Here is a 12,739-nt window from a genome sequence, read left to right on the forward strand (position 1 = left end):
TGGGGGAGGTGTGGTGTGGATGCATGAGGACCCAGTGCCTGATTTACACGAGAGTACGAGCGTGTCTGCAAAAGAGCAGAGCCAGTAACTGGATGGTTGAGACAGTGACTACACAGCATGGAGCCCCCAACCCATCTTCAACTGTGGTCCAAGCTGTGCGCCCCAGGTGAGACAGCCCTCAGGAACCAACCTCCCTGGAAGGGAATCCATCCTAAACCCTGCTGTCTGGCTAACAGTGGGGGGACCCACATTACTGATACCACAGACACACAAAACATCCCTGCCCCCAGCATGGATCCGTTCCCACTACCTCGTCCCTTGTTAAATCTAAACCCTATTATCGGGCCAAGTCATTTTTAAACAGGCCAAATTTCCCACCCCGCTTTATCTATCAGATAAAGTGGTACAGAAGAAGAACTTCCTAAGAATATCCATAGCCCCGGTTAATTCGCCCTTAAGGGCCTATTCCACATTCCCCACACATTTTTACAGTCTCACAAAACCTAAAATATCCACCAACAAATAGACTGTACTGCCAAAACTGTGCCAAAAGTTTGTATCATATCAAAACTGAATCTGTAAGTTTCACATCTTATAAGCAAACAACTGTAACTGGAAGCTGTTAGCTATCCAACCCTTCCTATATTACAGAATTACAGCCAACCTCAGAAACGAAACAAATCAGAAAGTTAACTTTTTAATTCTTCCAGGGCTTCTGTGGCAATGTTGTATCCTAATAACTCACTGTTTAAACAATTCCTCTGAAACACTGACTCAAACAGCCCGCCAATCTGAGATCTTCTTGGCAGTAGTTTGGGTTTATAAATAAGGTCATCTGCCTGCAATAGCATCCTTGGATGTCAGGCAAACCTCAAAGAGCCACTAGGGGACCTTTATTGTTCCCCCAACCCCCGCGAAGTTCTTCTGTCTCTTCTGTGTCTCCCAATTCCAACACCTCCCCAGCCCTGCGGGCCAGCCCTGGCACACAGGGTCAGAGGCGTGGAGGACCGGCCAAACTTCTGACAGCTGAGCCGAGGCTTCCCCTCCCTTCAGTTCACCTCCAGCCCCAGTGCAGGCGAGCAAGGTTCCCACACTGGCTCCACCACTAACTGGGCAGGCCTCTTCAACAGCACCCAAATTACAAGCCCGCGTCCAGGGGCAGAAGCCAAGATCAAATGAGGCTATGCTTTTCAAAGAGCTTGCACAAAGCCCTACACACGTAAGGCCGACTGTTATTATCTGCAGGAGACAGAAAAACCAGACCAAGGGAACACCGGCTGCATTATAGGGTGACTCAGGGACCCATCTGACAATTTCCAACGGTCCCACCCTGGAATTAATTGGCACATGGAAGGGGCAGTGACCTCTGATCTTCCCAGAGACCCCTGTGGCTGGCTGATGAAAGAGCACCCCCAAGCAAACCCTGGGACCCAGATCACCTGGAGGGCACATTTTAATAGCTGTACTCAGGAGTCACTAGCCTGCTGAGAAAGGCGCTGAGCCGTGGTCTTGAACTTGGAGAACCACAGGCCTGCTCCTAGGAAAATGCTGACGGAAGCGGCGCGGTGCTTTCTACCCCTCGCTGGGCCTAGGTGGGGTGCTCACCCCCAGCATCCAACCAGCGGCAACAAATCCTTGCAGAGCTGCCCGGGCCCGGCCCAAATGCGCCCCGGCATGCCAGGCGGGGCCCTTGGCGGGTTCCTGAGGCTCTCCAGGAGGCCCATCCGGAGCTGCTCCTCCCACCCCGACGGCCACTCACCAGATACAGACACCTCCATGAGCGCCTCCAGCGGCCGGTTGTTGTCCAGGTCACGGCTGAGCTGCAGCTCACCCGTGGCGGGGTCCAACAGCAACAGGCGCAGCTCATTGCCCTGCAGGAAGGTGTAGTTGAGGCTGTCCGACACGTCGGGGTCATGGGCCGGGATGCGGCCGATCACCCCGGTGGGGAAGTTGTTGGACTTGTTAGTGACATAGTTGTTGAAGAGGATCTGGAAGTCGGGCAGCACGGGCGGGTTGTCATTCTGGTCCACGAGAAGGATGTGGACCGTGGCTCGGCTCACCAGCGGAGCCGATGTGGCCTGCACCACCAGCACATACTCCCGCCGGACCTCAAAGTCCAGCTCCACCATGGCACGCAGGTCCCCGTTGAGCAGGTCCAGCTGGAAGAAATGCCGCATATCCCCTTCCACAATCTGATACATGATCTGGGCATTGGGGCCTTCATCAGGGTCGTTGGCACGAATCTTTGCCACCACCGACCCCACTGGGTTGTTCTCCTCAACAAACAGCTCCAGCTCATCCTTCTCAAACATGGGGGCATTGTCATTAATGTCCAAGATGGTCACCTGGATTTCCACCGAGGCGCTAAGGGGAGTGGGACTGCCCCGATCCACAGCCAGAGCCCAAAGGTTGTACACGGCCACATTCTCCCGGTCCAGCCGGCGCTGGGTGCGGATCACACCAGACGTGGGCTCGATGTAGAAGTCCCCATCGCCGTCGTCCCCACCCTGGAAGGTGTACAGCAGACGTCCATTGGGACCTGAGTCCCGGTCCGTGGCGGAGACCTGGAGGATGCTGGTTGAGGGTGGAGCATCCTCAAAGATGGAACCCTGGTAGAAATCCCACAGGAACTGGGGCGCATTGTCATTGGCATCGAGGATGAGGATCTCTAGGGTGGTGGTGTCTGATTTCTGCGGGATGCCGTTGTCCTGGGCCATGATGGTCAGTGTGTAGGCGACCTGGTTTTCATAGTCCAACTCCATCATGGTGTACATGGTGCCACTGTCGGGGTCGATGCGGAACTGCGGCACGGGGTCCTGAATCACGTAGGTGATGCGGGCATTCTCTCCTGTGTCCTCATCGTTGGCACTGAGGGTAGCAATGGAGGTGCCCACAGGCCTGTCCTCACTGACACTCACTGTGTAATGGGAGCTCTGAAAGACGGGCCGGTGGGTGTTGGCGTCGGTGACATTGATTAGGACATGCGCAGTGTGTGACCGTGTGCCGTCAGAGGCCGTCACCGCCAGCACGTACTGCTGCTCCTGTTTGTAGTCCAGAGGTAGCGCCAGGGTGATGAGGCCGCCCCCTCTCTGGCTGCTGAGTGCAAAGCGGTTCCGGGTGTTGCCCCCCGTGAGCTGGTAGGTAATCACACTGTTAGCATCACGGTCGCGGGCCTGCAGGGTCAGCACGCTGCTCCCTACAGCCGCATCCTCATTCAGACGAAGCTCGTAGGTGGGCTGCGTGAACACCGGGTCATTGTCGTTCACATCCAGCACCGTGATGGACACGCTGGTGGAGGAGCTCATGGGGGGCGAGCCGTGGTCCACCGCCTCCACCCCGAAGCTGTAGTGCTCCACCTCCTCGCGGTCCAGCTCGGCACACACCGTGATCCAACCGGAGCTGTTGTGGATCTGAAAGGGGAAGTCAGGGGTGGGGGCAGGGTTCTTAGGCCCAGCACTGCCACCCCCCAGAAAGGCGGAGGCTGTGTCCACCAGGCGATAGTGCAGCCGGGCGTTCTCCCCTGAGTCCGCGTCCACCGCCTGAATGTGCACCACGGGGTAGCCCAGGGGCACATTCTCCAGCACCGTGGCCTGGAACGGGCTGCTCACAAAGATAGGCTCGTTGTCGTTGACATCCAGCACCTGCACAGACACCACCCCGGAAGAATTGATGAGCGGGGGCCGGCCCCCATCCTGGGCCTTGATGCTCAGCGAGTACTTCTGGACATCCTCGAAATCCAGGGGGTTGATCACATCCAGGATCCCGCTCAGTGAGTGCAGGTAGAACTGGCCGGCCACGTTCCCGCTGAGGATGCTATAGTGAATGGCCGCGTTCTGGCCCTGGTCCCGGTCCGTGGCCTGCACTCGCAGCACAGCGGTGTTGAGCCCCACGTCCTCTGGCACCTGGACCACGTAGTTCTGCTCACTGAACTGGGGGTAGTTGTCGTTCTCGTCCTCCACCTCGATGTACACGGTGGCCGTGGCGCTGAGCGGGCCCGGGTTGCGCCCCTGGTCGTTGGCCTCCACCAGCAGCTGGTACTCGGCCGCCTCCTCCCGGTCCAGCACCGCCCTCGTGCTCACCACGCCGGAGCTCTCGTTGAGCTGGAAGACGTCCCACGCGCCCCCCAGCACACGGTAGCGCAAGTTGGCGTTGACAGGCGAGTCGCGGTCGCTGGCGCGGATGGTCAGCACCTCGTAGCCCACCTCCAGGTTCTCCCGTACGCGCTCGCGGTACTCCGACTGCTCGAAGACCGGGCTGTGATCGTTGGTGTCTTTGACCAAGACGGTGATATAGGTGGTGGCCGAGCGCGGCGGCGTGCTGTAGTCGACGGCCTTCACCCTGAGGACGTGCGTCTCCTTGGTCTCGCGGTCCAGCACGCTGTCCGTGCTCACAGCACCCGTGGCGGAGTCGATGCGGAAGTAGCCCCGGGAGCGCTCGTCGAACAGCCCCTCCATGTAATAGCTCACTCGCTCCTCCTCGCCCTCGATGGTGTAGTGCGCGTGCAGCTGGAGGATGAGGGTGCCCGCCGGCTCGTTCTCAAACAAAGCCACCTGGTAGTTGGGCATCGGGAACTTCAGGCTCCCTCTGCCACTCGTGCCCCGCCGGGCCCGTCGCGCCGGCCCCACCCGGGCTTGGGGCAAGTTCGGCGGCAGCGGCGGTGATGGGGATGGCGACGCGGAGGGCGTCCCCGCGGTGGCTGCCTCCACCTCTAATCTCACCCGTACGGAGCCAGCCGCGCGCCAAAGGGCGCATAGCAGACGCAAGCGGACTGAACTGCCCGGCGGCAGGCAGATAGGGCGGCCGGGACAGCGGGGCCCGGGGCGCGGCGGGCAGCTGCAGGCGGGTAAGGTGGTCGGAGCTGCGAGCGCGGAAAGCCGCGCGGCCGCGCCGCCGCCGGGGACCGGGAAGCAGAAAGCCCCGCAGAGCCGGGCACGGGCTCCGCAGCCGGGATGGTGCGCGCGCGCCCGCAGGCGGCGGCTCAGCGCCGTCGGGGCACCGCGGGCCGCCAAGCGGACTTGCAGCGGCAGCGGGCGCCCAGCCAGGCGCACGCAGCCCCGGGGCCCGGCGCCCGAGACGCGCGGCCGTCCTGCCAGCCGCCCATCGCGGCCCACGTCCAGCAGCTCCCGCGGCGCCCAGGACGTGCGCGCGGCTCCCACCGCGTAGGTACAGCCTGGCCCGAGGGCGAAGGCGCGGGCCCCGCCGGGTACGTGCGGCTCCCAGGCGGCCGCTCGCAGCCCCAGCGCCGGCAGAGCGGCGGCGGCGGCCAGAAGCAGCAGCATGGGCAGCACGGGCGGCGGCGGCGCCATGGCCCGGAGCCCGAGCCCGAGCCGGGCGCCCAAACACAATCCATGCACCCGGCGCGCCTCCGCATCCACCCGGCGCGGCCGGGGAGCGGCTTGCGGGAGCCTGGCGCCCGGCCCTCGGGGCGGTCCGCGTCCCGCCTCCCCGGGGGCCCTGGCGGGGACTGTGGGGACCGCGCGCCTGGCCTCCCCCGCAGCTTCCACTTCGAGAGCACTTTGCGAAAGTTTGCGAAGTTGGTTTCAAGATGGCTCCTCCGCGCGTCCCGGGAGGGCGCCGCGCATCAACCTGCGGCGGCGGCGGCTCCAGGCAGCTCCAGGTGGCTCCGGCGCGGGCTCGGCCGGACGGGCGTGGGAAGCGGGGCGGGCCCGGCGCGGGGCGGGGGCTGAGTTCCCGGAGCGGGCTGGGCAGCTCCGCGCCGCGTAGACCCCGGCGGCCGGCTGCTGCCTGGGCGGTGCGCTTGGCCCGCACCCCCTCCACCCGCGCTCTCCCCGCCCCCGGCCCGGCCCCGCCCCGCCCCCGGCCCAGCCGCGTATTGTTCGGCCCGCGGGGGAGCCGGCTCGGAGGTGCGCGCCGAGAGGATCGCTATGGAGACGCGAGGGCGCGGCCAGGGCGGGGGCTGGGGGCCTAGTCCCCGGAGACCTCCCCACCCAACCTCCCGGGGGGCGGGGCCGAGGGAACAGGGCCGGGAAAGGTGGGGCTCGGGCTCCCGGTGGCCGCTACCCGTGGGGCGGTGGCTCCGCACCTCAGGCCCGGGGCCGAGGCTCAGAGCATGGCTCCCCACCCCGGCAAAAAGATCCACTGAGGCCGCCGCGAGGAGTGCCGCGCGGGTAGGACCCGGGGGCGGAGGACCGGGGCGGAGGGGCCAGGGAGCCCCCCTATTAAGGACTGCGGAGGCTGTCGAGGGGGTTACCCATTTTACAGCAAGACGCACGGAGGCTAAAATGCTTCACCCCGACTAAAACTCCGTGGACTTTGAAACCCAATAGGCAGCTACCGGATCTGCGTCCCACTTGGTTTAAAGCGCAACTTTTAAATGAAAGAAGGAAACCCCGGTTGACATAAGGGATTTGGAGAGGACGGCGGAGGCGCGCTCAGGTCCCGCGTGCGGCCCGGCCCGAGCGTTCGCGGACGTGTAGCGGAGTCCCAGAGAGTCCGGCTCCTCCCGAAGCGGGTTGCGGGGGAGCGGGAACCAGGGGCTCTGGAAACCGCCTGGGGCTAGCAAGCACCCGCAGGGATTTAGAGCTGTGCCACAGCCCCTGCCCAGCCTCCTACAGAGGACAGCGGGGGGCGGGGGCAGAGACCTTAGAGCGTTCAGAAAAGCGACACACAGCCCCGCCTCCTGCAGGGAACCCCGGGGGCCGGGGACAGCTTTAGGTCTGCGTGACGGGTACACCTGCCTCCAGATGGTGCACAGCCATGGAGGGGGTGGGGGCTTAGGACTTCGCGACCCCCGCATGGGCGGGGCTTTGGGACTGTGCAACCAGAGCCCGGGAAGGGCGCGCACTCTCCCTCGGAGGCGCTGGCGGCGCGGGAATCCAGTGCAACCCTTAGGCCTCCCAGTGGTCGGGGATGGTAGGTGGGAGGCGCCTCTCCTAGAAAGGCTTCTCCTGGGGCCGGTCGGAGCGGTGGGGGTGGAAGTAATGCGCAGTCACCCTTAGAGCGGGTCTTTTTGGCAAGAGAGGGTCGGATCCTGCAGCCAGATCTCTGAGCTGAGCTCAGATGAGTCCAGTCTCGACGAGGACCGTGGGCGGCTGTGGAGACCCGGAGGGGTTTCTCCCCCGGAGCGATCTGTGTGTGTGTGTGTCACACGCACACTCAGCCAACTTCGCTCAAAGCTGCTGAAACAATGTCTTTGGGCTGAAGCCCAACGTGAGCATTTTCTTCCCAGTAGCAAGGCTTTGAAGAGGTTATATTGATCTAAAAGGTGGAGTTGCTTTGGAACCTCTTAATTCGGGGTTTCCACTGGAGAGTCCTGTTGGGAAATGTGTGTGTGGAGGGAGAGGAGGAAGGAGAAAAGTTCATCCCTTAATGTGACCGGTCCAGGACCTCCCCACCCCCCATATACCCTTCCACTGGAATTGTCCGGGGAAGGATGAAAGGACAGTTCTGGGACAGGAAGGCAGGGCGGGTCCCTGAGCCTGGAGCCTCCCAGTAGAAGGCTGCTGGGAGGACCTGAAGGGAACCCAGGCAGCAGGAAAGCCAGAGAACCCCAGGAGCGCATATTTTGCAATAAGGCTTTAAGCAGAGTGGGTTGGGTTTGGATAAACAAAACTCAGCTGCAGCCAGTGCGTTCAGGTGTGGGCCTGCTTTTCTGGAATAAGACACCTGCAGGCTGCGAGGTAACCACAGGGACTGCCCAGCACCATTTCCAGGTCCTAGGGATGGGAGGATGAATGAATCTCACTAACAGGACGTCCAGCAAAGACAAAAGGTCATTCCATTCACACTTAGACCGACAGCAAGCCTAACTCCACCATAACGTTTAGGGGTGTGCACAAATAGGAAAGAAGAAAAGCGATGAGGTGACTATGCGCACATTCAGGATGGCTCTGGGGGGCGGGGGCGTCCCCTTCTGGACCTGAGGGTTACCCAAGTGTGGGCTTCATGATCATACATTGAACTCTACACACAATTTGTGTACTTTTCCCTATGCCTGCATCTAGAGTATGCAGTTTTATTTTTATTTATTTTTAAATATAGATGGGGTCTTGCTATGTTGCCCAGGTTGGTCTCAAACTTCTGGGCTCAATAGATCCTCCCACTTCAGCGTCTCAAAGTGCTAGGATTACAGGTATGAGCCACCGCACCCTATTTAGAGTCCACAGTTTTTATTTTATTTTATTTTATTTTATTTTATTTATTTTTTAGATGGAGTTTTGCTCTCTCACCCAGGCTGGAGGACAGTGGCACAATCTCGGCTCACTGCAACATCCGCCTCCTGGGTTTAAGCAGTTCTCCTGCCTCAGCCTCTGGAGTAGCTGGGATTATAGGCACACACCACCAGTCCTGGCTAATTTGTGTATTTTTAGTAGAGACAGGGTTTCACCATGTTGGCCAGGCTGGTCTGGAACTCCTGACCTCAGGTGATCTGCCCACCTCAGCCTCCCAAAGTGCTGGGATTACAGGCGTGAGCCACCACACCTGGCCTAGAATCTACAATTTTAAATACGTGGGGAGGGGAGAGGGACTAAAAAGACAGAGGCTGCAGCTTATGCTGAGATGGCCTGGTGGTCCGGCCACATCAGAAATCACAAGTTTAGAATGACTGGCACCTTCGAGGGGTTGAGCTTTAATTCTGCCACTAACTAGTTGTGTGACCTTCGCCAAGGCCTAACTCCTCCTTCTAACTGGACGCAATAGTCCTAGACTGCTGGCATTGCTGAAGGATTAACAAGACAATCTGCACGGAGCAGTTGGCATAGGGCCTGGCTCAGGCATGGATCTGCCAGGAATAGCATTTACTACTATCACAGTTGCTGTTTCCTAGCATAAGTTCAAGGCTGCATCCTCTCTGTCTTCATTATGTGAATTGAATGTGGTCACACCTCTGTGTTGGAGCAGAGGCAGGGGCGGCAGCTTTCAGCTGATTTCACAAGGGGTCTGTACTCAGACACTGATCCAGTCCACCCAATGTGTTTGCAGAAAGTGGAACTGGTTCCTGGCGAGTGGAAGGGATATACGTGGGGCTTTGTAAAGGGGAGCTACCTATGTGGTGGGCTCGTCCACTGCCTGAGTCTGTGGCTCCCACAGGTTACTGCCCGGCCCATGTCCTTCCCCTTTGGGGTTGGCTTGGAGTAGGGTCTCTCCTCCCTGACCCCCATGTGCCCACCATCTCTGGGGGTCAGTGGCCCACTCATGACTCTCAGGGTAGGGAGGGGGCTTGGAGTTGAGTAACAGTGAACTGGGTCATTCTTGCACCTGTCACCCTGAGAGCCACTGACCAGTTTTTTGTGCCTAGAATTGCTGCTTGCGGCCTTTCTTGGGCTCAATGGATTGTAATTGATGTTTATATTTTGCACTTGCCCGGAGGTGCTTCACGGGAAGTGAGCATTTTTTAAAACAAAAATAGAATTTAGAAAAAAAAAAAAAAAAAAGAAGGTAGACACGATGGATTTCTAGTGTTGTACGTACTGTAGAAAGCTCTTCAAAATGCTTTTTGCCAGGGGCTGGAACCAGAAGCTACATGACTTCTGGCATCTGCTCCTTACACAATAAATTCCTGGGCCAGTCGTTAAACAGCAAGGAGCCACAAGAAATCACCCACAGGCAAAAGCCGAGTGAGTCCAGACCAAGCTCCATTTTGCCCTGTTTTTGGAATTCAGGGGGAAGCTTCTTGGGAACAGGCCCATTGCACCCCTCTGCCTCCCTCCCCGCAAGTGCCTTACAGTTGGTGGGGTTTGACACATGGAAAATTGTGAAAGTTAAAACACAGAAAAAAATGAAGCCTCGACATAGAGTTAATAGAGGCAAGGGGCTACAGGGAATTTAGATCCTAATCAAGCACCTCTTATGTACTAGCGCTTCCCTGGAAGGCCAGGATAACGTTATGACTACAAAGAAAAAATGTTTTCCTGCTTGGAAGTTGCCAGAACTTGTCTAATACAAATGCTGGGATTTCTTGCCCATGGGCTGTCGCGTTCAGCTACCCAGGCCCCCTCGTGAAGGCTCCTCCTGGGAGCTCGGCGCCCTCAGGTGCTCCCTGAGATGCCAGCATCTGAGCAACCTGCTCCAGGGAGGCTTTAGCTCTGAGAAGGTTCTGGAAAGCTCCAGGAAGGTTAGCTGGCATGCACAAAAGCCCGAGACGAATCTCCAGCCTGCCTGGAAATGCTATGGGCTCAGGGCGATGGGCTCAGGTCTTGTGTCCAGAGCTGCTCTTGCATCTCCCTGGGCAGCCTGGGTGGGGAGGAACAACAGGGTCCAGTGGCCATGCCCTTGCCCCACGCTCACCCACCTTGCCTGTGCCCGCTGGGCCCATCTCAGGGCTGCACTGGCCCCTAGTGGCCAAGCACAGGCTCTACCCCACTGTGCCTGCCTGGCTCCCTGTGCAGGTGCCCACCACACTGTCCCTGAGCAGAGCAGAGACCAGCCTGAGCCCCAGGCTCCGTGGCTACCATGCTGAGAGTGAACCCTGTGCACGAACCCACACATAGGATGCTGCTGGCCCCGAGCAGTGGCCGGCCACATAGGCTACTGGTCATACTGCCCGCTGCTCCTGGGACTCCCGAGCCCCTCACTCTCTGCAGGGTGAGGATGCCCAGCTCTGCAAGACGCACAGCAAACAGAGGCTCAGAGTGCACAGCGCAGAGGTGGGGCTCCCCCCGCGCCCCGCACCTCCATCTGGTCCCAGGGAACAAGAATGAAGGGCCCAGATGAGCACACAAGCCCCAGGAGGGCACGGGAGCTGCATTTGGGGGCAGTGACTGGGAGGGCTGCTAACTCCAGGTTCAGGGAAGGGGGATCCAAGTGCTCCCAGAAGAGGGTTCACACCTGCTGAGTTCACGCTGCTGGATATCTTTGCTCCTATCACTATTACTACCATGGTCGTGGTCCATCTTGTTTCCTGGCCCCACACCTGAGGCACATAAACGTCATCATGGAGCCGATACAGGGGAATGTTGTCTCACTTGATTACTGTTCTTCTTTACATACCTCCCTCCCTTTTATTTCCCTGAAACTGGGGCTCACTCTGTCACCCAGGCTGGAGGGCAGTGGCGTGACCATAGCTCACGGCAGCCTCAAACCCCTGGGCCCAAGTGATCCTCCTGCCTCAGCCTCCTGAGTAGCTGGGACTACAGGCACATACCACTATGCTTGGCTAATTTTTTCTTTTTAATGTTTGTAGTGACAGGGTCTTGCTACATTGCCCAGACTGGTCTCAAACTCCCAACCTCAAGCTATCTTCCCTCCTCTGCCTTCCTAGAGTGCTGGGATTACAGGCGTAAGCCTCTATGCCTGGCCTTATTTATTTATTTTTGAGACAGAGTTTCACTCTTGTCACCCAGGCTGGAGTGCAGTGGTATGATCTTGGCTCACCGCAACCTCCAACCTCAGGTTCAAGCAATTCTCCTGCCTCAGCCTCCTGAGTAGTTGAGATTACAGGCATGCCCCATCCCGCCCAGCTAATTTTTTGTATTTTTAGTGGAGACAGTGTTTCTCCATGTTGGTCAGGCCAGTCTCAAACTCCTGACCTCAGGTGATCCACCCGCCTCAGCCTCCCAAAGCGCTAGGATTACAGGCATGAGCCCCTGCGACCGGCAAAACCTGCATTTTTGTGTGCCATCTCCATCTTTAAGAGAAGTCTGAGTGATCTACCTTTAAGTTCTTAAGTTAAACTATTACATTTCCCTGCAACCTCTGCTTCCCGGGTTCAAGCAATTCTCCTGCCTTAGCCTTCCTTGTAGCTGGGATTACAGGCACGTGCCACCATTCTTGGCCTTCTTTTAAAAATGAGATGAGGCCGGGCGCCGTGGCTCACACCTATAATCCCAGTACTTTGGGAGGCCGAGACGGGCGGATCACGAGGTCAGGAGATCGAGACCATCCTGGCTAAGACGGTGAAATGCTGTCTCTACTAAAAATACAAAAAAATTAGCCAGGCGTGGTGGCGGGTGCCTGTAGCCCCTGCTATTTGGAAGGCTGAGGCAGGAGAATGGCGTGAACCTGGGAGGCGGAGCTTGCAGTGAGCTGAGGTCGTGCCTCTGCACTCCAGCCTAGGTGACAAAGCAAGACTCCGTCTCAAATAAAAATAAAAATAAGATGCGAGGGCCAGGTACGGTGGCACATGCCTGCAATCCCAACACTTTGGGAGGCCAAGGTAGGTGGATCGCTTGAGCCCAGGAGTTCGGGACCAGCCTGGGTAACATAATGAAACCTCATCTCTAAAAAAAAAAATTTTTTTTTTTTTTTGAGACGTAGTCTCACTCCGTCCCCAGGCTGGAGTGCAATGGCACAATCTCAGCTCACTGCAACCTCCACCTCCCAGGTTCAAGCGATTCTCCTGCCTCAGCCTCCTGAGTGACTGGGACTACAAGCGTGCATCACCGTGCCCAGCTCGTTTTTGTATTTTTAGTGGAGACGGAGTTTCACCATGTTGGCCAGGATGGTCTCAATCTCTTGACCTCGTGATCCTCCCACCTCGACCTCCCAAAGTGCTGGGATTACAGGCATGAGCCACTGCACCTGGCCCAAAAACTAAATTTAAAAAGAAAAAAAAATGAGACACACTTCACATACCTTAAAAATTACCCACTTTAAAGTGTGCAATGCAATGCTTTTAGTATATTCACAGAGTTGTGCAGTCCACCACTATCTAATTCTAGAACATTGAATCACCCCAAAAAGAAGCCCCAAAGTCATCATCAATCCCCTGCCAGCCCCCAGCAACTGACAACTGGCTTCCTGACTCTGTGGACTGGCCTATCCTGGGTGGTTTGTGTCA

At 58.2% G+C, this 12,739-nt stretch overlaps 1 protein-coding gene across 5 annotated transcripts in view; it reads right to left on the reverse strand.

Moving 5' to 3' along the window:
* The window catches only part of LOC105489797 (cadherin EGF LAG seven-pass G-type receptor 1), a 203,970-nt gene extending 198,989 nt beyond the window's left edge, over nt 1-4,981 (reverse strand). For all 5 annotated transcript variants that reach the window (XR_011614219.1, XM_071080762.1, XM_011754897.2 and 2 more), the window contains exon 1: nt 1,760-4,981. Coding sequence is in view for 4 of the 5 variants with exons in the window: in XM_071080762.1 (XP_070936863.1) it covers nt 1,760-4,565 (2,806 nt within the window). In the remaining variant the exon portion in view is untranslated. The remainder of the gene's footprint in view (nt 1-1,759) is intronic.
* Between the last annotated feature and the right edge of the window lie 7,758 nt (nt 4,982-12,739).

Source organism: Macaca nemestrina, chromosome 15 (genome assembly GCF_043159975.1).
Source record: "Macaca nemestrina isolate mMacNem1 chromosome 15, mMacNem.hap1, whole genome shotgun sequence".
Taxonomy (NCBI): domain Eukaryota; kingdom Metazoa; phylum Chordata; class Mammalia; order Primates; family Cercopithecidae; genus Macaca; species Macaca nemestrina.